At 38.3% G+C, this 26837-nt stretch overlaps 1 protein-coding gene across 9 annotated transcripts in view; it reads left to right on the top strand.

The window, feature by feature from the left end:
* The window catches only part of pard3ab (par-3 family cell polarity regulator alpha, b), a 307758-nt gene that overhangs the window by 30483 nt on the left and 250438 nt on the right, over positions 1-26837 (top strand). For all 9 annotated transcript variants that reach the window (XM_055014228.1, XM_055014227.1, XM_055014224.1 and 6 more), the window contains exon 2: positions 21388-21489. In XM_055014228.1, the coding sequence (XP_054870203.1) occupies positions 21388-21489 (102 nt within the window). The remainder of the gene's footprint in view (positions 1-21387; positions 21490-26837) is intronic.

Genomic DNA, 26837 nt, shown 5'->3' with positions numbered 1-26837 from the left:
CGCTAGTTTTCCCCAACCTGAACACATAGATTTAATGTTTAAACTTAACTGAGCTTGTAAAAAGTAGCCACCCTTATGAAAGAGTTAACCAAAGCGTGATATTTTCACATTTGTTGCCTAAACATAACCAGCGAATCACTTCCTGGTGCCGCATATATTTAAATCTTATTTCATTTTATCCTATTTTCTGTTATTTTATTTGATTTTACCCTTGCTTCCCTTGTGTTGTCTTGTTGTTGTTGACCCTTTTACTGAATATCTATGCGGCTGTAACAACTTAGTTTCCCTCCGGGGATTAATAAAGTCATATAAGTCTAAAATGGAAAGTAAACAATGAATGAAAATGAAATTGAAATCTAAAAATAATGATGGCACATGTGATGTGAACACCGGTTTGTTAGGTTGAATTCCTTCATACTGGAATCCTTTAGTATTACATCACCTTTAGAGGTAAAGGAAAGAACGTTTCTCTGAAAAGCTAAATGAGAGGACGACTTAGTTGTACAGGAAGTTTGACTGAACAGAGAGAGAATCTAAAATACTATAGGAGCCTAAAGGAAATAATTTTGGAGACAATATAAGACTTGATGTGAGAGAGGACAGTTTCTTCTTGTTTGAATCTCCTGTGTATTAAATCCTCTGTGACAGCAGGTAGTATAGTGTCTGACACTGAATCCTCAGCAGCTGGAGGGAAGCTGTCCTCCTCCTCTTCCTCCTCCTCCTCTTCCTCCTCCTCCTCCTCCTCCTCTTCCTCCTCCTCCTCCTCTTCCTGCTGCTGTAATTTGATGAACTTTTGTAGTTTGACAATGAATGGGACTAATTCATCCTTCAGGGAATCAATAGAAATCACAAAACACCTCTTTTGGCGCTGTTCCGCTGCCAGCTTTCCGTCCGGCTCGTCTAAGCAGGTCGTTAGTGGAAGGCAGCACTTGCAGAGGATCGAGTGTCTCAGCTGAACTTTGGATGACTGAATTCTAGAACACCTGAGCCGCTCGCCTCCAACTCACCTTCCGATTCCATCTCTGCCGTCCTGTAGCTCTGTTTGCTGCTTGTTTTTCTCTATCTCGTTCTCTGTTTACCCCTATGCCTCGTGCTTCTTGTGTTTTTCCCTCAACACCAGTAAGAACAACAAGTAAAAAAAATATCTTTATCTCGTCCTGAGTGGATTTTTTTCCTCAGATCTGCACATCTTGTTTTGTCGCTAATCTTGCAAAGGTGAAAAATACTTTTATCGTCTTTGTCAGCTCCCTTGACGTGCAGCGACATGTTTGCTTGTCATACCTGGAAAACGACAAAACCCAAATTAACGACTCTGACAACAGTGTTGAGGTCTGGAAGTGGTGTAAAGTCTATTTATGCATCAGTCCACCTGCTTTGTTCTATTTCCTGTGCCTCCTGGTGAATCCTCTGTTGAAGTTTGTCAACTTTTTAATCAGATTTTTTTTGTTCCGTCGTGTTCATTTGTGGCATTTTTGGGGTATTTAAACGAATTCAAGCACACATTGACAGTTGTCGGGTTTAGTTTTCAGCTTTGCCTTTTTAAAAATCCACCATTAAATAGATTTTTTCCCCTTGGACTTGATTTCAATCTTTGTTTTCTATGGATTAAGAAAAACTTGGGTTGAATGCCGGCTCACTGACAGCTGTTGAAACCTTAGACGCCACTCTGACGCGTGTCTTTAATTTTCCTCCCCATTTTCTTGTCGCCAGACCCTTTAAAGAAACGTGGAAGCAATTTCCTGCAGCGTCATTTTCTGAGCTTGACTAAGAGACCTTCTAAAGTATTCAAATAAGAGCTGTCAAGCCTGCAGTTATTAGCTGTTGTTTTAGAGGATTACTTTCAGTAGTATTTACACTTAATGCTATGATTTAATTTTCGGACAGTATCATAGAAATACAATCTGCTGAATGCATTGTGGTGTCTAGAAAGCTGAATTCAGTGTCTCCAGTACCTAATTATTGAGCTTTAGTGCTGTAGCTAACAGTTATTCTCATTGTTGATCATTTTCTCAATTAACTGATTATTGTTTCGGCTATAAAATGGTTATAAAACTGTTAATCAGTGATTCCAAAGCCCAAAATACTCAAACGTCTTGTTTTACCCACAACTCATAAATATTCAATTACTGTGATGGAAAGTGAAAACATCAGCAAATATTCAAATTTTAGAAGCTGAAATCAAGAGAATTTTGACTTTCTACAAATGAAAAATCAGTTGTTGCAGCTGTGTTGTGCAGAATCTGGTTGAAAACTCTTCTCAAACATTTCTTAGTGTTTGGATTGAACACCATAAAGACAGGAATCATTATGTCTGATCCCATAACAAGCGCACCTCATAAACCTGTTTGTGTTAAACTGTCACAGCTAATTGCTCTCTGATTGGCAGCTCGGCTGTTTGAATACCTGTGATGCGGTAAACCTTCTGTTTGGTGCTCGTGTACGGATCTTTGAGGAACACAAAGCTTAAAGGAATGAAAGAGACAATTTGTGACGGTTATGTGATTAGACGGTTGTTTGGACCAAAGCAACATAGTCCAAATGTTTCTGCATGGGAACTCAGGCTTCGCTGTGAATCCTAAGCAAGGACAGTTTTATTGCAAAGAGATTTCATGAATAAATAAATCTAATCTGAATTATTTTGACAGTGTTGACGAGGGAGACGTTTGAGGTGTCTGATGCAACTTGAACGCAACACTTGAGGTTGCACACGGAGTAAACAGGAAAACCTGGTTAGAAGTTTATTAGTTGGTCTTTAAGTTTCAGTTCATCTGGTTCTGTTGCTTGAAGTTTGCTTTAATATAGATCTGATCGTTTAAAATCTGATTAATAAACGGCTACTTGAACAAAAATCTGACCCGTCAGTCTCAGCTTTTAAAAGAGGCAATAGTATGTGACTTTTCCACATCTGTGTCATTAGGGAAGATGTGTTTCATGTTGTTTTCCTGCTCATATCACAGTGTGTAACTGCAGATATAATGGAAACTCTGAAATAGTAAGTTTGATGGATTTTTGTCACTGTAGGTGTAATAATAGTGATTGTTTTAATAGTTCAAGCACCATAATTTATACTGAAATGCAATTTTGGGGTTTTAATTTAACAGAATTGTTAAAAATGTCAAACGAAACAACCTGTTTCTGTTTTAAAAATGTTGATAAAGTTCTCTTAGCCTCTTATCTGTTCTCACGGGTTTGGTGAGAAAACACAAGTTCCTCTCTGATTCCATTGATTTTTAGTATCAGCCAGTTAACAGACAACCCGAGTGAAGGTCGCCGTGGCGATGCGCTGAAAGACAATGTGTTCAACTGTTGATCCTGAAGGCTGCTTCACTAAGCTGCTTACTGCTGAAAGTGAATGAATGGATAAAGGAAAGTGCGTGAAACAGGGAACGAATGAGAGACCATAGCAGTGTTGTTGTTGTTTCATTTTACAGCTCATTTAGTGCACAGAACATCTACTTTCTGTTCTATGAGGGGTATTTTCTTAAAAGATTATAACTGTTTAACGACTCTTAATGCTTATTGATTCAGTACTTAAAATTTTATTGATTCTGTTTGTTTGTTTTCATATGAGATCAACACTAAACAAAATAGGAACAGAATTAACATTAACAGCCTCTCTTTCTTTTGTTTCTTTTGTTTAAAGTAAAAAAATGCTATGCTATTTTTTCTTTGATGGCATTTTTACCATGCAGTATTTTTAGTTTTGCTTAAAAGAAAAGTTGTGAGTATTTTTTCTGCTTTTGCCAATGCCAGCATTCAGTCAAAGAAAGAAAATAGAGCAAGCCAACTAAACCTGCCCTCCTCCGAGTACTCTAAAATCAGAACTGAATTTCTGAACGACAGCTCAGGTGATGCTCTGACTAATTCACACACTGGCAACTGAGCTCTCAGCTTGATCAATATTACCTTTAATCATTAACCCATATGTTTATAATGTAGCTGACTTTGTGTGTGGACTCCAGGCGGTAAACATACATGGAGAAATCAGTTACAAACTATTACCCAGACAGTCAAAACCTGTTGGGTGATTCGACAGATTGTTGGTGTTTCTGCTCCTGTATGCAAAACACTTGTTGGGCTTGTGGCAACAGGCGTTTTCAGCATCTACTTGAGTGAAAATTGGCCACATTTTTGAAAATTGTGATCTTTTGACTGTTGTCACAAATAGAAAAATGTGTGTGTGTGTGTGCAGCTGCAACTTCTCCGATAACGTCCGACCTTATTAGTGTTATGGTCTTTAATAATTTAGCCCTGAGGCATTATGAACTCCAAGCAGCAGTTTCTGGGTGTTTTTATTTGCTTCTGGCTCCTTTCTTTCTGCAATATAAAGTCCTGCTCCTCTATGGAAACAGCACAACTTTGGTTAGAAGTGGAGAAAGCTCAGGAACATAGCATAGTTTTAATATCATAAGTGTATTTTTTAATGAAAGAGAAATTCTTTGATTATTTTCTAGAAAATTTAAATTCGGCAATCAACGAGTAGAGCATTTTTCTACAAGTGTTACCAACACTGCTAAAACAAATGGAGGCTTTACATACTATGGATAATTTACTATTTACATTTATAATTTGTTTCTTGTCTACTCTGTGCAAACACTGCCTGCAGTTCAGCCGAAAAGTCTGATTTTTTTTTTTTCACGTGCCTGTTGGACACAGCTGAGCCATTCACTGAGTCATTTCAGTTGCACAGTGGAGCACTCTTTTTTTTTCTTTTTTTTTTTAAAGAATTTGGATAGAGCAAATGGTTTATTTTTGGTGGAATTTTAATTAAGGGATTTTGATTAAATATTATGATTTTAAAGTTAGGTGGCAAGCCTTGATATATTTCAAATACTGTGCTTTTGTTTTTGCCATTTTATGCTCTGATAAATGTCAGAAATACGCCATTTTTAAAAAGTTAACAGTGTGTTAATACGATATTTTGCTTCCTAACCCTGTTTATGTGACATCTTATCATCTGGAACTCATTTTATGAATACAAATGTGGATTCTGCTTCTATTCTTGGCAGCCATTGGTTCTGTTATTTCTCAGGGGAATAAAAACATGTTAACAGATTCTAAACATTGGAATGAGTTATAGTGCGCATCACATTTGCATTCATTTCCATCACTTCCATAATTGTGATGTAAATCTGTGCAGACTTTCCAAATTAATCTGCGCTTGATTTGCATTACGGCACAGTATAAGACATGATGTTCATTGTGATTGATTACACAACTCAAGGAAGCTTCATAAGTCTGCTAAAAGATTTTTATGTTCTTTGGGGATAAATAAAAAACATATTCTAAAAAACATGCAGAAGTCTGCACTGCAATGACGTATTTTAGTGTCAGACTGATGTTACAAAATCCTAAATTGCAGTGGATTCTGTGGGATTAAATATCCATCAGGCTGACTCAGTTTCTTTGGAAGCAAATTTGCAGCCTCAGGAATCTTTTTTTTTTATCTCCTGTGAACTGCACAGTCTTCTTGCTTCCCAGCCCTTCGGGGTTTTTCCCTATCCATCCTTTCCATCTCTCCATCCACTCTTCCTTCCTCTCAGGCTGCACAGGAGGAAAGTTAAAGACACGAAGCTGTTGTGTGATTCTTCATTATTCATTGTGTTAATCAGGCTACAGGCTGAAGACTCCAGCTTTCTGTCCCTTTGCACCACCTGCCAGATCCTTTTGTTCTTTTGCATTTTGCACAGGTTGCCAGTTTTATTTTACATTTTTTCTTTTATTGTGTTCATCAAATAAGTAATTTATATGAGAGGAGGCTCTGTGCTTTCCACCGCTGAATGCAAACCGTGCTTCACTCATGCTGCTCTCGTTTGGTGCGATTAAAACTTAATGCGATGAAGAAAACGCATTCACATGCATTCCTTACCTCTTTACCTGCCTGTCTGCTTTTACACGGTGTAATTTTGACTATTTTTAGAAGCGTAATATGCTAAACTGTCAAGCGGTTGCCTGTTCTGATCAGATATCAGCGTTTCTTTGAATGGCGACATTGTTCTGTGCGAGGCTCGGTGCCACTGGAGGGCTCGCGTTTGCCACAGTTTCTGTCTCGCTTTTCTTTTCCCGTTTCTTTGAGACAATGGCTGGAACATCAGTGCAGCTGAGTGGAGCAACGTGAGGGTGAAAGACGGATAGCGAGCATTGACCTTGATGTACTGGTTGCAATGGAGCATATTTCAATAAATACACAAGAAGAAGAAGATGGTGTAGTTGTGCTGCTGTTTACATGCAGTCTGTGAAAACCCAAAGTAAAGATATACATCACAATGAGAGGGACACCTACTTCAACTGTAGGGGAGAGTCAGTTTTTACTTGAGGTGTTATGACAGTAATGTCTAAAAATAAAACCTGTACATATACTTAAAGATGTGGGGCATCCCTGGGGATGATTGGTTAGGATGTAAAATATGGCTTTCCAAAAAAATGCTTTCTTGTCTCAACTTGCCCCTACAAAACTGGGCTGTTATTCAACATATAGCTATAGAATTACCATAATTTAATTATTTACTATTAATCATAGGTGGCCCAACTTAACCCCACTGCCACTATTTTAACAAAAGTACATCATCCAGACAGTTTAGAGCTAACTTCATGCTAACATTTTAGCCTCACATTGGAGCTTGCTAATGCACCAACGCATGTGTGAAATTGTTTCACGTCTCAATAATTGTTCAGACATAAAACTCAAAGTAAAACCATAAACATGAAAAATGTACTTTGAACAGCAGAAAACTGTTTTGTTCACTAAAATGTGCTCCTTCTCTTCAGTGGGAGAGTAGAATGGATACCTCTTCAAAAATATTCTTCCATGGTTTACTCCACTCTCCTCTGTTCATTTTTGACAGTTTGGTCAATATTTGGGCAATAGTTGTGTGTCTGAACAGAGTAGCTGTAGCCTAATCTGTCATTGACATAGGAAACAGTACTTTTTTGATGCATTTTCACATTGAGTTACTTTTTAAATGTTGATCACAATCTTTTTATTTAAACCAAAATGTCCCGCTTGTGTACCAAACCCAGCTTTACTCCATCTCTATGGTTGTTTATTGCAAGACTCGATGGTGACACGGTGAAAGAAACGCACATGGAGAAAGGATTGAATGTCGAGGAATGAGCTGTACAGTGAGAAAACTCTTGGATTCGGCCTCAGAACTCTGGCAGCCTCCTCTCCAGTCTTTGGCAGCCTTTTTGTGGCCTGTCATCTTGATCGAAACCTCTCACCCCTCCTTCCCGTCCAGGCCGAATATTTATAAGTGAAGACCACAGCAGGACGGGGCAGTTGTTAATTATACTGAGAGTACATGGCAAGCAGCGAGTCTGGCCTCCATCCAGACCCTTGAATTCCACTTGGGAGGAATGTTTGGCACTTGAACCGGGCAGGAGTGACGGCGCTGTGCCAGCCAGAGGATGTAAAAGCTGTTGTGTGACGGCAAACATACATGTCCACGTTTCTTACCTCGTACCTGTAGTGTCGTGATGTTCCTTGTAAGAGCTGCATAAAATGTTGCATTGAAACCAGCAAGGCCACGTGCAGCACTTTTCATTTCATTTTATCCTTCTATTAGTTTTAGATTAGTCGTATTAGCGCCTTTAACCGCCGCCTTCTCGCTGCAAATCCAACAAATTGTCTCTTCCGTCGTATTTAACTCTCCTTTTTCCATTTGGCTGGAAACCAGACTGTGTCTGGCACCGCAGCTGCATCCATGACTTTAATGTCGCAAGATGTTAATTGAAATGCAGTCGGTCAAATATTAGCAGTTAAACACTTTCAGATAAACGTTTAGTGCCATTCAATCAGAAGGAAATAATGTGGATATAGTGATTGAAATATGACATTGCTGTTAGTTTAATCCAATGGTTATGCAAAACTATTGCCATCAGCTCAATTAATTGTGATAAGGTGATTATGTAATAGTCATGACATTGCTAATTACAGTAAATTTTCATGTGTTCTGGTTGGTTTTAACAAGGCAAGTGCACATTTAGTGGAATAAATGATAAAATGTTGCAACCAGAAATACCAGTAAATTAAATAATGCCTTATTAATCTACAATCCTGATCATCTGGTTATTATTAAGATGTAATAAATGTCATAAAACAGCAAGATGGAACTGGGACTGATCCCATCTTGGAAAGTCAACGAGAGTTTGCAGTATTTTGATCCATAAAATCAAAATAAAATTAGCTTGAACATCAACCTGCAAGTATTTATTAGAAATGCAGTTCATGAGCTTTTTATTTAATGAGCTTGTTGTTAATGTCTTCTAGAATAATGTTCATATACATGGCGTATGATTTGGTTACTGAAGAATGAGAACCTCAAAAACTTCATAAATGCACGTGTTATTTAGAAGGAGGAAATAGTCCCAACTGTTAAGAGCCCACTACTCCTAAATTCAAAAATAAGTTAGTATTGATATGTCAGACTCCCTGGTCCATCTATCTTGGGTGTAACTGACCCGAAACATATTTGAGAGTTTCATTCAAATACTGCACATTTCTTTTTCTGTGAATTATTGTGTGGCAGATAAGCAGCATGTTTAAATGTGTGAGCCCAGCTTTGTGGGATAAAAACTTTATAAATGCAATATATTTCTACGCACTGGGTTTTCACAAGATCAGAAAAAAACAAAGAAAAATAGAAGAACTTTGCTTTTATTATTACTTTTATATGTGGGGTCACTGGGACCCCAAACGACGAGGAAGAACAGAAAATATCAACAGAACTCAGGAGTGAAAGATTAATATTAAAGTGTGAGCGAGGCTTTGAAATGATAATCACAATCAAATAAGCTCTTTAAATGCTGAAATTCTTCTTTAAATGTTCACTTGTAAGTGGAGGAGACATGAAACTGATGGCTAATATGCTCAGACACACACAGCCTATATATGCTGACACACGTGCATCAACATACCAGCGGAGTGTTTTCAGTCCTCGTCACTCCGTCCAGAAGTCCGTCTGCGGTTTTACACACATCACGTAGCACTTGAATGGCATTTTCCAATTTTTGCTTCTCTGCTCACTGGTGTCATTATACTTGAATGAAAGGCTCTTTTGTTTCTTCCCTCAACCTTTCTGCGACCCTGCAGCGCTCCTCACGTGTTCACGTCCAGCTTCAGATGAGACTCAAAGGGGGATTTGTGATGGACGGAGCTCTGAGAGACAGAGGTGGTGATATTTGAATAAATCTGACATTATTTGCTTAAAAAGTGAGTTACTTAAAAAAAAAAAAAAAAAAGATTTCATCAGTTGTTTTTCAACATCTTCTCTACATTCTTGAGGAAACTTGTATTTATTCAGGGAGGTTACTCTTGAAAACACAAGCTTGTTTTTCCAGCAGTAACCTGCTTCATATTTTTACTGTCGTACCTGAGCTGCCCTTTACTACAACATTCCTCCACTGAGCAGTACAAAGAAGCAGATTCAAGCTTAGGCCCTTTTCAGATGCCTGAACAAGTCTAAGTCAATTATTTTTATGCTGACATGAAGGCAAGTGTAGTTTCAGGACAGTTGTCCTCACATAACTGTCTACAAATAGTATAGTCAGTTCTATTCTCTGTTTCCAGGTGGATATACAGTATAGCAAGACATTTCTAAGGTTGAATTGATTCAATAATGGATCAGATATTTATTTTTTTAATGCTGCAGTCTGAGTAACTGTTAATCTCTATCTTTCCCAGACTGTAAACTTTCCTGTGAAGCTTTTTTTTTCTGCAGCTACCTCAGAAACTGCAAACTGATCAGTTTTACTTCCATTCAGGTGTCACAGTCTAAAAATATACAAATGCAGACTAATTTCAAGACATTTTGGACAAATCTGAGGAATTTTGGACAAGTTTTATACCGTTTTGAACAGTTTTTAAGTAATTTCAACAATTTTAAAGTATTTTTTTTGAACAATTTTCATTTAAAAAATGATTTATATAAAAAATTATATATATATATATATATATATATATATATATATATATATATATATATATATATATATATATATATATAAATATATATATATATTTCGCACTTAGCCTCACATAAACTATCCCAAAACAGACTCTGTTTTATTTCCTTATACAAGACAGTTTCAAGGATTATATATTGTTATTCCTTTAAATTTTAGTTGCATTTCATGCTATCTTGTAGGTATTTCTATTTAGCAAAGTTTGACTCCTCTATTTTTACACTGACACAAATGCAAATATAACTTTAGGACAAACCCTGAAGCTTCATCCCTCTTGTCCTCACTTTAACTATCCCCAACTAGAATATTCAACTTTGTCTGTGTTTACAGGTGGTTGTACAGTACAGCAGGATGTTTTTAAGGATTACATGTTATATATTTTCTAATTTATGTCTTATTTTATGCTATCTTTTGGATGTTTGTAATTAACAGTCCAGGAATCATCAATGTGAAGTTATTAAATGCTAATATTATTTCTGTTAATATGACATTAAACTTTGTGAATGTTGCATTATGCATGGTTTGCTTTCAGAAGCCTGTTGGTTTTGGACTCAACACTGAGACAGGAGTCTGACTTGTGAATTGCAGAGCTTTGCTTAATCAGCTTTGCTTGGTTTGAATAAGAGCACTGTGATTTATGGATCAAATAAAAGGAGCCAGAAATGTTGCGTTTTGACATCGAGCTTTGACTAGCAGATTTAGATAATGTCATTAGTGGATTATTGTCTTGCGTTTCATCTGTTTCAGGGGTGTCTGCTCTGTTATGTGGCAAAAATACCGAATAGCCTATGTAGACTTTATCTAAACGCATTGAACCGGAAATTAAAACTCACATAGTAGGTTTTTTTCTACTACAACAAGTGGTTCATGCACACTCTGTGTATCACACACTGAAGTGGCAATAAGCCCACTGTGTTTCCTTAATCCGGTCTCGGTTAGTGTTACCTGCTGTGAGGATCAAGCATGTGTTGGCGCAGATTGCATTAGCTTGTGTTTTTAAAACTCGCCACAGGATAAGCGTCACATTGTCTTAAATTTAGGAGCTTCCACCATCTCCCACGTCTCCATCTGGCCTGGGTTTTAAATACACCCCCACCGTTCTAAATCCTAAGTCTACAATCACTTAATTATTCTTTCAGATCTTCTGTGTTCCACGACTTCTTTCTCTTGCCCCGTCTTCCTAAATTGGGGGGGGGGAGGCTGCAGCAAAATGCATTTTTTAGCAACCGGAAGCACTCAGGGGAGTAAAAATGGTGTCACACACAACTTGTAAATGAAAAGTTAGCAAGAAAGGCGTTTTCATCTGCATCGATGCAGCACCGCAGGGGTTTAGTGAGCTGGATGGTTATGCAGAAGGAGTCCCCCTGAGAGGATGCATTGGGAAGTTTTTTGAATATGAAATAGTCTTAATGTGTGTCAAGTGCAGGGCAGTGTTCTGTTAAAGTTTTATTAGGACAAAGAGGAGAATTACAGTGTCAGGCAAATTATAAGGAAGTAGAGTGGTGACAGAAAGTGGAGAAAAAAGATGAAAGTGATTGAAATGATGAAGAAAAGGTTGAATAAACAGCGAGGAAGGCTGAAAAGGTTGTATTAAAACAGGCTTGTTGTAAGATGGGAAGCAGAGTGATGGGAAATAAAGAGATCAATGGAAACACGAACCACTGTGATCATTTAAAGTGTCGCTCATGGCATTTTTACATTGGTACATCTGCACCAACTGAAAGGAGAGTTGAACAAAAATAAAACCTCTGCCAGGAATTCTGTGTCTACATGCTTCAACACAGAACACTTTACATTGCATACCATGAAGCTGGGGTTGAACCGTTGCCACGTCGCTGGAAGGTACAGAGGCTTTTTACTTCGTGAAACTTTGTGGTGCATCCAAAGAGATGATTGATCTAGATGGAGGAACTGTGATCACACCAGGACACAATGTCAGTGCCTTGGTCATTTGTTGAATAGCGGCAGATGGCAGTGGAGGCAAGGCAGTGGAGGCAAAGCGATTAAATAAAATTAGGGGATTTTCATGGTCATTTAGTTTCTACAAACTCAGTCCTGGCTGGGTTCAAACTATGTTGAGTCTGTTTTGGTTTTTGATTCTGCAGGTGTCTTGTCTGTGTGTCCAAAAGTCTAATTCCAAAATTCTTTTTTTTTTTTTTTTTTTTTTTTTTTTTTTTTTTTTTTGCACTGAAATCCATAAAAATGACCTATTATTCGTGTTTTGGCTGCTGCTGCTTTTTCATCATAGGCACACTATGCCACATTATACGCCAATGTTTCTTTTTTTTTTTTTTTTTTTTAAATTTGTGTCTGTTTAGATACAACTTCTTTTGGATTTGTCCTGAAATTCTTTGCATTTATTCATATCTGATTTGATTATCATCAATTCCTTTTGAGATTTCTTCCTCTTGTTCTGACACAAAGAAATCAAGTCATGCATCAGCACTTGTTGCTGGTTCAGACATTGAATTTACTTTGTGACGAGGAGCTCATGTTGGGTGCTAAGAATAGGAAAAGCCTGTTATTTTCTTGGCAGATTTTTAACAATGTATTATTTTTAATTAATATTGACTGGGCTTGCCGTCTTGATAATTAGTTCACAACTGTCACACTTCCTGTGTTTTCACTGATGGAAAACTTTTTCAAAGTACAATTGCAACAGCAAGTGCCATCAACCACTGAGAAACAGACGGTTACAAAACTGACTCGTACAAATTGTACTTTATTTTATTTTTCTATCTAGTACATATTTGCAAAATGCATTTTTTATGCTCTTTTTTGGGATATGTAAACTGCTGCAGTTTCCTGTAGGGGATCAGTTAAAATACTCCATATCTATGCAGCTTTGAAGCCTCCTAGCAATTAACTGATCAATAATATCCCCACGAAAAGGATGTTGTTACATCACCAAAAGTCCAGACAATTAAGTTCAGTAAAATATTTAGTTAAAAACACACCATTGCATCAATAAATACCCTCACACTGCTGTTGCATCATTTTCAACTGCCTAATCTTCCATGCACGTGATATCTGGATTTCAAGATTGCGCCTACTGTCCATGCTTTCGATTAACGCCTCGCCTTGACCAAAAAAGAGCTTTGCATATTTTCACGTAAATACAGAATCACTTGTAACCAGTTGTGCTGATGACTGGTTTGTCATGAAACTGTGAAAAGGAAAATGTGCAGCTTCAGTGCATTCAGGTATGCAACAAAGAAGTCCCTGAGCAAAATAGTCTGTGTAGATCTGCAAAAGGAAATAAATGTGGTTTCTAGGAACAGTCCTGCCAATAATCACTAAAAGGTAGATTTTAACAGTTACTCCAGGTGTTTCTTGCTTTGTAAACTGCTTCTCCACTTGTCCTCATGCTTATATGCACAATTAAGTCTCCAAATGCTCTTTTCTGGAACAACTACTGAACATGCTCTGAGAAAAACATGTGGAAAATACTCCTTTTCTATAATATTGGTATGAAGTTTGAACTATGGACAAATTTAGACGTCATGCTGTGCTGTCACTGTATTTTCTAGCAAACAGGTACCAACTACAGTCACCTGCATCTATTGGCTAAAAGAAACCCCAACAAACTTCTTTCTGCTTCGACTACTCAATGCCAGTAACGTTTACAGTGATTCTGATTCTATGCCACCTTTCAAAAGAGCCCAAGACCATGCATGAGCTCCAAATGATTCAAGACCAGCTTGCAATTTGCTTTGGGTTCAGTTTTGTTTGGAGGTTTTGGCTGGAGTTCTTGGGGGTTAAACAAACTGCATAAAATGTGCATCGTCTTCATGTATCGGCTACACCTCTGTGGTTGTTAATGGACAGCAGGTGTCACAGGTGCAATACAGATAGAGGTTTGCTGCAGCCAGTTCTTCAGAAAAAAAAAAAGATTCTATCCCCAGAATTGATGCTGTAAAAGTAAAACACACCACTGGATATTCAAAATGTGAAATGCAGCAACTTGCATGTAGTAACTGCTTCTACTGAAGTTAAAATATTTAGCGTGAAGATAAGGATGCATCTGTTTATTGCATAGTTGCTCACAGGCTTCACAGCCAGCAATCTGCCGCTTCCTCCCTTAACCAGTAGATCTCTTCCTCTGCAGCATCGGAGTAGTCGGACCAACTGTAGGAAGATGATTCGGAGGTGTCCTCTTCAAACAGCTCTGCAGAATCCTGAGTGCAACTCAGAAACGAATCGTCAGAGCTCAGCTCAGATATGTCGGAGTACGTCAGGGAGGAGATGGGTGACGGTGTATGATGCAGCACACTGCTGATGTAGTCCTGCATGAGAACCATCTCAGAATAGATGCCGTCATAGTCTGAGTTCAGCCCATCTTCGGCCTCCGCGTACTGTTCAAAATACAGAGACACATAATGAAAACATGCAAATTGGTCTTTTAATGCGGCATATTAGACAATTAATAATAAATTTGTTGAAAGTAGGGATGCTTCAGTCGGGATTTTTGGGCGGATGGAAAAAGCAGTGTTGGTTGACACTGATCATAAAGCGTAGTCTTAATTATTTAATTTTTCTTTAAAACATTGTATATAAGTATTGAAATTAAGAAAATATCACAAAATGGACATTTCTTTGTTTGCCCCTGTGACCAGTGCATTTTTTTCAAATTTTTGCAATGAGAACGCCACATATTTACATTCTAGGGTCTATTCCGCACATTTTTTCATTGTTCTCTCAGAAAATGTTGAAAATGTTCATTGGTTAAAAATGTATACAGATTGTACATATATAGTATAGTACAGGGGTATTGTACATGTATAGTATAGTAAAGAGGTGTTCAACTAAAACGAAAGCCATGAGAACCCCACATGTATTTAGTTGGTAATGCAGAAATCCCATAAATGTCTTTATGTTTGGTCCGTTTAAACTGCTGATAGAACACAAATAAGTAAACTGATTAGTTTATTGCTATTAATTACAGAGAATATTCAATCAGTAGCATTAGTTTCACTTTGATTTGGCCACAAATGAACGTGATTTCCTTCATTATGAGACAGTGTCAGACCTACATGCACTTCAGTACAAAATGGTGTTTGAATATATGAAGTTTGATAGTTTTATTGTGCAGTTGTCTGTTATCAGTAATCAGCTGCATTGATCGGTAAAATAAATACATTAATACACATTTAAACAATTTCCTACCAGCATTCCTGTCTTGCATAATTTTCAGTCGTAGCTTTTTACCGTCATAAATTTTTATATTCCTCAGTGTTCTTCTTTAAAATAATCTCTGACTCTCTGAAGCAGCTGAACACCATCGGTTCATTTTGTGCAGAAAATGAGTCAAATGATGCGTTAAACGCTCCTGTTTGTGTGGACGAGTTTGAATCAGAAAGTCTGAGTTAACAAAGAAAGTTGAAAACTACCTTCATACCTGTTCTGCTGTACACACTAGAAAAGCTGCGTCCCGTCAAATTTAAGATCCCTTATGATTTATTGATTATATGGCTGATGGATTGAAGCCAGCTGATACAGTCACTTAAAATAGTAATTCCTACCTGCATATCTATAATTGCGTTGTTGATGTAGATATTGTGAAAACACATAAGATTCCAATGCAGCATGAAGTGAAGGTCCAAGTAAGTCATCTGACTAATGCCATCGTTTTCATCATCATTCAGAATTTTTTCCACCTCGTCTTCGCTCTCATCTGACTGGAAGTCTGGGCTGAGGTCTTCCAGAGACATTGTGGAGTTCAGATTGTGGATTTATACACAATCCTGGTGTTAATATGCGCTTACAGAGTGTATAACTTGTCAGAATTGATCAGAATCAGTGTTGCCACAACAGCCTCACTCTGTATTTACTGTGCTGGGCAACAGCTTGGTGCTTGGATTTCAAAAGGATTCTGGACTGCTGTCATGGATTCTAAAGTGTTTTCTCATCTGATCTAAGGATCACAGTGGATATTTTTTTTAATTGTGGTGACGAGCTCTGAGCCTGGCGCTATGTTTGTGTAACCTTCAACCTTTAGACTCTGAATCCTCTTTACTTGATGTGATCTCTGTAAATGACACAACTGTCACCCACAGCTACATTGGTTTAGTCAGTTTCAAACTTTTAAACAGAATTTCCTACATCCTGCACATTTCATTGTCATTTCTGAAAAAATATAAAAATATGCACCAATTTGCATTTTCAGCCGTTACTTCACTGCTTTTTTTTTAACACAACGTGCATAAAATGACACGACATTCCTCACCTTATTGTGTATTGAATGTGCAACATTTTTTATTGTGCAAACTGTCCTTGTTCACATCTTGCTGTGGCTCGTTTTTTCATCTTTGTAAAAACACAGATTTCACTACATTTTCTACAGCAATATAAAATCCTGCACCTCTATGGAAACAGCAGAACCCTGACTTTTTTAGACTTAGATGACTTTATTAATCCCTGGAGGGAAATTAAGTTGTTACAGCAGCATGCATATTCAATAAAGGGGTAAACAATAAGACAACATATAATATTAGCGTATGCAGCATAGGTAAAATAATATAATATGAAATAAACTAAAATAAAATTAAATAAGATAGAAGTATAGAAAAATATAATATAGAACAAATCAAAATGAGTGACAGAATGTGCAAATGACATACATAATAATGACAGACATAATGAATAATGTTTTTTTTTTTTTTTTTTTTTTTTTTTTTTACACTTTCTGGCTCCTATAAATGAATTAATTCTATTTTTAATTGCAACATGCCTTCTGGTTTTCAGGGTTAATGCTTGAACACACACACTATATGTGCTTTTATTTATTTTTTTAATCACTGTAACCAAATTTGAATTTTAAATTATTCTTGTGACTATGTAAACATCCTAATTGAAACTTTTAATTGATATTTGAGTCTGATTGATAATTGATTTGTTTTGCACATTTTACCTGGAAATTAAAGAAGTTTTCTTATTTTGCCCGGTGATGCATGGTTGGTATGTGTGCATCAAATTGGCGACAGTAACAGTAGCATTAACAGTAGTAATATTTTAAGTTCACGACAAGAGAGACCTGAGATTTTCTCCAATTAGGTGGGAAGAACATGTTCAAATTTTGGTATCAGCGTTGGTCAGAATAAGCTTAAATATCGTCAAAAATCTCAAAGTCTTTAATTAATTGTGATCTTTTTCATGAAGTTTACTGCTTACACACCACTTAGTTCATACTTTATCTCTGCCAAACTGTACTAACCACCACCAGTAACTTGCATAGTAACACGGTGGTAAACCTTAATAGTGGACACTGACCCGTTGGTGGACTTTACTTTTTATGGAGCTGTTTCAGAGCAGCTTGTGTAGAATGCAGAGCTGGGCTTTCCCTCGCAGCCGGCCTTGGCCTGCTTCCAGCTCTGCTGCTGGGCCAATGAGGGCTACGACTCCTCTGATCTGACTCCAGACCTGTGCTTTTTACGCAGTACTTTAGATGAGGGCCCACCAGATTAGTGTCACGGGAATCTCAGTTAGTCAGAAAGTGGATGTGAAGTTAAGACGTTGGTGTTGTGTATTTTTAAAATGCCAGATGAGGGATTATATGAGTCTATTTTAAGTGGAAATACCAACATCAGAGAGTTGTATGCATGTGTGTGTATGCGTGTGTGTGTGTGTGTGTGTGTTGTTTTCAGACCTTGGTGTGCTGCAGCCTTGTTTACTATGTGACTTAGTCCCCCGTCTTAAGTTTGGCACCGTCACATTTGCTCTGAGCTATTTTTACCGGATGAACTTGGCCTGGCAGAGTGACACACTAACACACACATCGATGCACAAACACACACTCGGGCCTGCTTGTTCCCGACGAACACACACCGTAGAGACGTCACACAAAAAACCCACAGAGTAACACTGTCTTCATCAAATCTAAGTTTAGCCTCAAAGGAAAGCTGGGGGTGTCCAGTCTGGAAGTCATGTTGTTGTGTTTTGTTGTTTGTGAGTGTGATATCTGAGGCTCCCTATAAAATACTACACGATGCAGGGAGTGTCTCACATGTTGTAATGGTAGTTAATAGAAAATATGTTAATTTTGTTTTCATCCTCTCAAGGTTAGGCCACTTTTTTTTTAACTTAAAAGTGTATTAAACAGACTGTATTTGAATTTCTTGCGAGTAAAATAGTAACGTGTTGTTCTCAAATGGATAGTGTTTGTCATTTAAAAAGAAGTCAGTTCTTGAGGCCTGTGTCCAAGCAGTTTTTAAAGGCTCATCACAGAATTTGTCATTGTTCTTGCGCCATAAATCAACTTGTTTAGGTTTTAAGGTTTTTTTATTTTATTTTTGGGAGTCATCCCAAATTCGCTCAGAACAAAACCCTAAAATGTGTTTCGACTGAAGCGGATTACAGGCAGTGATGTGTGGCTTCATTTCCCACAGTAATAACAAACAAAAAAAAATTGGACATGCCAGCCCGTCTTTTTTTGAAACAGCTACTCTGGAAATAAGAAAATGACAGATGGCAACGACTAAAAAACATGTTCTTAAACACGCAGAAACCAGCAGTAATTTGTTTGCACTGCCTTGTTGACAGACTCAGATCTGAATGTGAATTTTGGCTGCTTTCTGCTTTTTTTCTGTGGCAGAAAAACAGTCCAGAAACTCACAGCCTCTATATAAACGGAAAGCTTGAAGTTTGATGTTGTTAAAGTTGCATATTTTAAGTTTTGGTGAATTGTTCTTTCAGTAGCCTCTGTCAGACAGAGGTGTCTTTAGAAATGGGCTACTGCTACTGTGTGCAACTTTAGTTTGTACTGATGTGTGGTCAACTTACTCACTTGAAATGCATTCAGCATTTATTTGTGTGTCTGTAAATTCAGACTTCTACACTGAGCTCCTCCATCAGTTGGAATCCACAGGGCCTCTGTGTCGGAGGTTACACAAAGTGACACTGAATGTCACACACTACGACATCTGTGACCACAGTCTGACCCTGTCTGTCTGTCTGCCTGCCAGCCTCTGTCTGCCTGCCTGCCTGTCTGCCTGTCTGTCTGCCTGTCTGCCTGCCTGTCTGTCTGTCTGTCTGTCTGTCTGCCTGCCTGTCTGCCTGCCTGTCTGTCTGTCTGTCTGTCTGCCTGCCTGTCTGCCTGCCTGTCTGTCTGTCTGTCTGTCTGCCTGCCTGTCTGCCTGCCTGTCTGTCTGTCTGTCTGTCTGCCTGCCTGTCTGTCTGTCTGTCTGCCTGCCTGTTTGCCTGTCTGTCTGTCTGCCTGTCTGTCTGCCTGCCTGTCTGCCTGCCTGTCTGTCTGTCTGTCTGCCAGCCTCTGCCTGCCTGCCTGTCTGTCTGTCTGTCTCTGCCTGTCTGTCTGTCTGTCTGTCTGTCTCTGCCTGCCTGCCTGCCTGCCTGCCTGTCTGCCTGTCTGCCTGTCTGCCTGTCTGTCTGCCTGCCTGTCTGTCTGTCTGCCTGTCTGCCTGTCTGTCTGCCTGCCTGTCTGTCTGTCTGCCTGTCTGCCTGCCTGTCTGCCTGCCTGTCTGTCTGTCTGCCTGTCTGCCTGTCTGCCTGCCTGTCTGCCTGCCTGTCTGCCTGCCTGTCTGTCTGTCTGTCTGTCTGCCTGTCTGTCTGCCTGTCTGCCTGCCTGTCTGTCTGTCTGTCTGTCTGTCTGTCTGCCTGTCTGCCTGCCTACCTTCCACTCTTGTCACTCTTTTACTCAGTCATGATTTCACTATTAAATTTTCCTCTTTGTTTTCTCTCTTATAATTAAAATTTTAAGATTCACAAGTTTACTCATCTTGACTATTTTTGCACAGATTTCCCTAAAATCACCTGTAATTTTAGTGACTTGAGCTGCTTTTTTTTGCCAATTCAGGCAATTTTTAATCTTTGTAGCTGTAATTGATCCATTTATACATTCCTAAATGTGCATGCTGAGTATATTCAACACCATTCTTTTACACTGTAGTCTGAATATTTCAATCTAAATCTTTAAAACAGACATTATATGTGGGAAAAAAAACCCAGATTACTTGAATATACTAAGCTTTGCTCTCCAAATAATTCGGCCATCCTTTTCCTGTTTCTGTGCCTCTGTATGTTTAAAAAAAAAAAAAAAAAACGGCTTAATTAATTGAATATTAAACATTTAAATGAACGTGATTGATTGTAATATCGAGGTTTAAAATGTGCACATTCAACGTTGGTGTATTTTAGTTGGTATCGTTAAGAAGATGTTCAGCAAATTTGGTGTTTTTGGGACCATTTTATTTGAATTTCATGTCGAGGACGTATCGAACCAGAGTTTTAATTTGATTCCTGATTTGATGCAGAGATTTGTACAATAGCAGAACTTTTTATGAAAACAGGGCTTTCTTTTGCACATGTTAAAGTGTTTTATGTTTTGGCTGTTTTGACCATAATAATGAATTTTTCCTTTCCTTATTTTGCATTTTTAAAACTCCCTTCTAGAGAAGCTTGTTATCTTGTGTTAACTTGCAAGTTAAACACAACAGATGTGTTTTTATTCCTTCATAATGCGCCTGGTGCCTGTTGCAGTGAGCTGCATGTGTTGCACTGGACTGGAACTGTACCAGTGGATACTGAGGCTTTAACCCTGAGGGCCACTGTGTGCAGGATGAAGCCAAACAGTCACATCATGACTCAGACTGAAGCCTGGACACTTTGCATTGAACACAAACACACAGTCCACACATGCACGTGCACTAATGTGCAGTCAAGTGGTCATAATTTGTATTTTTGCACACATGTTCCTGCGTGTCGAACCCTGAGGTGAATTTTCACAATTATCTCTCTTTGTTGTAGTGTCTGCTTTGCATGAAAAACACTTTGAGCTGCATTTTAAGATAAATACTGTTAGTCAGTTGAGTATTTATCCTCCTCTTTAGGATTTTACTTGCAGGATTTCTTTGATTTTCATATTTTCTTGCCCCTATCTCCCTCTTTACCTCCAGCTTTATCTTCACTTCTTCAGTCAACTGTGTGGGTTTTTTTTTTCACACCTGACATTTGAGAAGGAATCAGACTTGATTAGCTGTAGGTGGGATTCCGCCTCAGGCCCTCATGATGGAGAATGTAGTTCTCTAAAATAACGACAGTGATGGAATGACTGTCATGCTTGTTTGAAGATTACACAGGTTGAATTGAATCTTTTATTTCTGCATTTTATTCCTGTCAGTGCTGCTTTTGAAGCTGTTCTTTTTCTTTGTTTATCAGTGCTCATGCTGATTATTTTTCTCCAGAGCTTTTGCAAACTAAATATTTTACTACAGAGACCTCTCAGGTTTTCATATTTCTCTTGTTGCACAGAATTTCAGTTGAGTTTTCATAGATGTTGCTCATTTGCATCAGTCTTTTCTGAGAAGTTACAGTCATTTGCTGCTGCAATTTTCCACATATAAGCTCACATCAAATCATTTTGAGTTTCAATTTTGTCTCTAAATGTGTCCTTCTTCTCTGAATGTTTTCCAGGATGCTAATTACTGGCTGCAGGTCCACCGGTTGGAGCACGGCGACGGAGGAATCCTCGACCTGGACGATGTGCTCTGCGACGTGGCTGACGACAAAGACAGGGTGAGTGACACTCAGGAAATGACTGGATTTACTGAAACTTCTGTTCTTTTCCCCCCTGTTTTTTGCAGGGTCAGGAAGTACTTACTGACCAATCAGATAAGAGAATTTCTCGTGTACCAAAGCAGCCCTTATCTGTATCTAAGCTTTCATTACATTCCCTTTGATCACTCAAGGACTCTATATGTTGATATATTTGCTGCTTTTATGTTAGTTTTAACAGAAATAGGTCAATATGCCTCACTTTGAGAATTGTTTATTTTCAGTAGTTTATGTCCAGAAAACAGCATATTAGGTAAATCAATATGTTGTTAACTAATAAGGTGTAAAATAACAGCACTGTTTGATATGAATCGGTTTAGTAAATTACCTGTTGTTGAGCTGCATTTGAAGTCATTTCTAATTATTTCTGGTCTTGCACTTGCACAGAAGTCTGACCTCCTTACAACCTGCTTTATCTGTGACTTTCAGTGTAGTTTTTACCTGTTCAGGTATGAAATTGGTTTGAGGGAAGCTTTTCTTGACTGACAACCAGGAGGTGAAGGAGTCACATTCTCTTATGTTCAACAAAAAATATTCAGTGGCCGAGAGGACAGATTTTACAACACGAGGCCACAGGTTAGACATGGAGGTAAATTTGTTTGGTTTGTCTCATATTTCAAATATTCAGGGATTTTTTCTTCTTGAACACGAGTCATTTTTGGTATTTTTAGTTGTCTGTGGCAGTACTTTAATATATTTGGATTTCTAACAGGTAGTTGCAAAAATCAAGACATTTGAGACAATTACTAAAACAATCCTTCGCTAAAGCACTAAGAGAAATTATGATAAAAGCAGATTCATCTTGAAACTTTGTGAGATAACCTCATCAACACTCATTTTATTGCAGTAATTATACAGTACCAGTGCTATTTAGTCAATTTGATAATGCTTTTCTGATAACAGCAAATCTAGTTTTCTGTGTAATTCTGCATCTAGCCATGAATCTTGTGCTTCACGTTCAACATTATGTTTTTGATAATTTCCTTCCGGATTTTTAAAGTTCTGTCGTGTAACCGACCTTCAGAGGTAAACAATACAGTATTTGTGTTGTTGCAGAGCACAAGAGTTTCAGAAATCACACCATCAAGTTTTTTGAAGATGTTTAATGCCCTAATGAGAAATATAACTCAAGAAAAACTTAGATTTCAGTAAGAATTTCAAGTTCAAATGTGTTTGAAATGTTTGGCCTTTGCCCTCTGTGGCACAGTGCTGAGCCCAAAGGAATCTTTATGCTGCTGGTGGCGAGTTTTCTCTCCTGTAACGGTCAACTTTTAGGTTTATAAGCCTCCATGTGTGAGATCTGCATGTGTGTCAGTGTAGCTGTGGACTCTGTGGGCGAGCTGTCATCATGCTATCTTTCCACATGGATCTCTCATTCCGTGACCCTCTCCCCTTCGTCCCTGTGGGCGTTTTCCACAGCAGAGAATGTGCACAATTCATACATGACGACCTGTCAGCCTCACTGACACAAATCTGCACCACTTTCACTGCTTTGACACTAAACGCTTTAGGGAGAAGGTTTTAGTTCTCTGAAGTTTGAGTGTACATACTGTGTATGTGCAACACTGAAATGAAAATTACGTAAAATACTGATGAGTGAAATGATAGCTGTTTAATTATTTAGCAGTATAGATGTTTTCAATTGCCAGATGTTTGCAAATAGGCTGGAATTGCTGAAATGTTTCACGGGACTGCACATTGAAGTTAGCTAATACCTAAATCTGGAAAAATGCATCTTTTCTCCTGTGAGATTCATGTTCGTTTTTTTTAAGAGATATATTCCTCATACAATAAACTAAATTAACACTGATTAATCAGTTTCTTTGTTTTGTTCAGGTAATCCTTTAGTTAATAAAGTCAATTACATGTTAAATTAACTCAAGATCTGGAAATCAAAGAGGTGTTTTTTTTCATTAACAATTGTCTCAACAAAACCCTTCCTGGCATGATTTACACAGAAAATGCTGTATTTGTTATATTTTTGTTCAGTAAAAATTCAGCTACTTCATTAAAACTCCTTGACTTGTATATGTTATTTTTAAAGTTGCTACTGGACACAGGAAGTCAACTTTTTCTCAAAAAATTGATTTGAAGACCAAATGTCCTAAATGTCACAAAGTCCTGCTCGTCTCAGATAAATGTGGAAAAACACTGAACTCTGTCTTCACTGTGTCAGTGTCAGCACGTTTCTCTTTCTGTGACGCTCAAACATGCAGTTTCATATGAATCTAGTTAAGTGTTGTAAACTTTTAAACTATGTGTATCTGTGCAGAGGAGCTACTGAGGTGAAAGGTGCATGTTCTGGATATGCTGGTAAGCATCGTGAGTGATGTTCTTTGGGTCACTGGAGGTATTTCGCCATCTGATCTTCTTACCCAGTTGACCTAGCTGAGGGCCAGTCAGATCCCAACTTGCATCCCATCAGCAACCAGCCGCTGTTCAGACCTTTTGATTCATAGCCACCTAGCTGCTCTCTCTGCAGCCTTAACTACTAATCTTGGGGCTTTCAGCTGCTTGATGGTGACACCCGGCGTGTTAAATGTTTTCCGGACTGACCGTGCAGCAAAGAATTCACTCAAAGTGGATCCTTCATCTTTAACCGCTCCATTAGTTCCTGCTATGTGCTGTGCTTGTCTTGATTAGCTCCTTTCATTTAGTCTTCCTAGGTTACTTGGAAGGTCAAATACGATCACCTGTTTGGTAGAATTTGATAATGATGTTAGGTTGGAGAGTTTGAGTCTAGATGGTCAGGAAGTCTTAGCTTCTAGTTTTAGCAGCCAGTCAGCAGCTGTGTGGACTTCTTTTTAGAGGATTCTGACTCAGTGTCAGTGTTCAGGACCTCTTTGTTCATGGTGCCACTGAAGAAGATCACAAGCTGGGTCTGATTGTGGACAAAATTAAAGAAAGTGAAAGATGCACCCAATTTGTTACATCAAATTTGTTGCTCTTGCCAAGAAAATATGCACTCAGCAAGTTGTGATGTCCCTGATGAACAAAGTTATACCATCAATGCTATTTCAGCATTTTGACTAAGACCAGATTTATTTTATCACTTCATAAAAAAAAAAGAGTATGGCCAACATTCACTGCAAATTGTCAGTACAAAGCAGTTTCCTATGCTGAAGGTAGACTCATATTTTAGTATGAGTTCAAACTTTTACTTTCCTCCAGCCTCAGACGTCACATTTCCGTCCTCTGCCAGCTATAAATTCAGAAGACAAGGCCATTACAATCAGTGCCTTGCCTTGTCTTTCTTAAGTGATTAAAATCTTATCTTCATCTGGTTATATTTGCATATTATGAAGACACTGTGCATTTATAATCTACCAGAAGACACTGATTGGTGCTGCATTGGATAGGAGTGAGTTATCTGCAACGCAACCAGCAGCTTTGGAAACTAAATGTACGTCATTCTTGTGATGTAACAGAAATGCAACAACACAGTGCATTTCAGTCTTTTTTTTTTTTTTTTTTTTTTTTTAAACAAATTAGTAAAATTATATTTGAGCCTTCAACCCACCAAGCCAATCTTAAACAATGAGTACAGGTTAAAGCAGACTTGTGTCAGAATTCTTGTAGCTGAACTTCTTTTATAGCAGTAGTGCTGCAATTAGCTCTGTGTAGTAAATGTTTTTCTTTGCACTTGACAGTTCAGTTTCACTTTGATATCCTTAAGCCATCTTTGTACCTGACACACATTGTGAATTTTGCTGACGGGACAGCAACATAAAATCAGTCTTGACTCGCTGCAGTCTTTTCTGGATGTTGCAGCAGAGAAAAATGCAATCATACATGGCTGGATTATCAGTAGAAGATGTAGTGTGCAGTATGTGTGAAAGTATGTCAACCAAACACAGACGTAAAGGCGGTTTTTGATCTGTAGAATGTCTCATCTTTGCTCATTGTTGCAGCAGTTTGAGAATCCCCATGCTCCTACACTGATGGGTCATAACTGTCCAAAAGGTACAGCCAGAGAGTCATTTTCTAGCTACAAAGGTTCACTGATGCTGTTGAACCCCTGTGAGAAAACAGAAGCAGCAAACTGACTTCTTTTTGAATCCCACTGTGCTCTGCAGTAAATGAGTCTGATAGAGGAACCCACAGTGGAAAGTGGGGCTCTGAGCCACAGTTTCTGCCCTCTGCTGGTCCATATTCCTGCTCAGTGTGTGAGAAAACCCCTGGATCAGTTCATCATCGCTGTGTGACTGTCGGTGTGTGTTTGTGCACAGATTTCTTGGATGTGTCATGATAAATGTCGGTGTGTGTCTGCTATCCAAGAGAGAAGATTCTCCTGGTTGATTCATAGTCATTAGTAGTTTCATGTGTAAACTGAGCATATTTATTGAGGCTATCTAACAGTAGAGCACGTGGTTGGGCTAATTGGCTCAAGTTAGGTTACTGACATTATTTAAAAGATGAGACGTGTTTGACGTTGTCTAATGAGAAGTGAAAATTTCTCTCAAGAGCCACTTTCTTGGGGTCCTTCACCCTCTTGAAATGATTCCGTATTTTGAACTTCTTGCCAAAATATAAAAGAATATGTAACTGTTGAATCACAGCAGGTGTAAAGTAGCAGTCGACCAATATGGGTTTTTCAGGGCTGATTTCGATGCTGATTATTGGTAATCACTGATAACCAATATTTGGAACTGGCATTCATCAGCAGCATGTGGTCATTCGTAACTGGGCTTCTTTATTGAAAAGGATTTCTGTAGTTGAATATGTACATTAGAAATAGAAGTGAAGGCGTTGGAGCATCACAGGATGTTTGTGTACTGAGAGACTGACTGATGGAGATTGATCAGTTGCAGTTCCGTCTACTGTTCTTCTCTGTTAATATTTCACTGTTTTGCTGCCTTCAAACTTAGCCGCTAGCTGTTAGCATAGCCTTGGCCCCGTGAAAGTAGCTAATTTCCTGGTTTATTTATCTTGTTCAGTTTTTGCAGTCTCTGCTAGAAAGACATTGCTGAGACCACAGAGTGACGACAGACAGAAAGAGGCAGTTGCATCATAAAGATAAGTAGGCCGATAATCGGAAAACTGACAAGCATCAGTCCCAGTAATCGATAATCTATTTATCTGTAATGTAAAAGATGGATGCCCCGCTGTGACTGTGTTTGAATTGTTATTTTCCTTTCCTGTGACTCACTGATCATTTAAAACTTTGTAGATTCTTCTCATCATCTAACATTTGGTTGACTTTTAGGAGTCCTATTGTCTGTCCAGAACCTACAGATCCTCTGTGTTTGCTTTTCCTGACCTCTGATCTGCAGGAGGTCAGTGTTGTTTACTGATGTGATGCTCAGCTG

This window comes from Amphiprion ocellaris, chromosome 10, assembly GCF_022539595.1.
Source record: "Amphiprion ocellaris isolate individual 3 ecotype Okinawa chromosome 10, ASM2253959v1, whole genome shotgun sequence".
In the NCBI taxonomy this organism is placed as follows: Eukaryota; Metazoa; Chordata; class Actinopteri; family Pomacentridae; genus Amphiprion; species Amphiprion ocellaris.
This window is presented reverse-complemented; position numbering and strand designations above follow the sequence as displayed.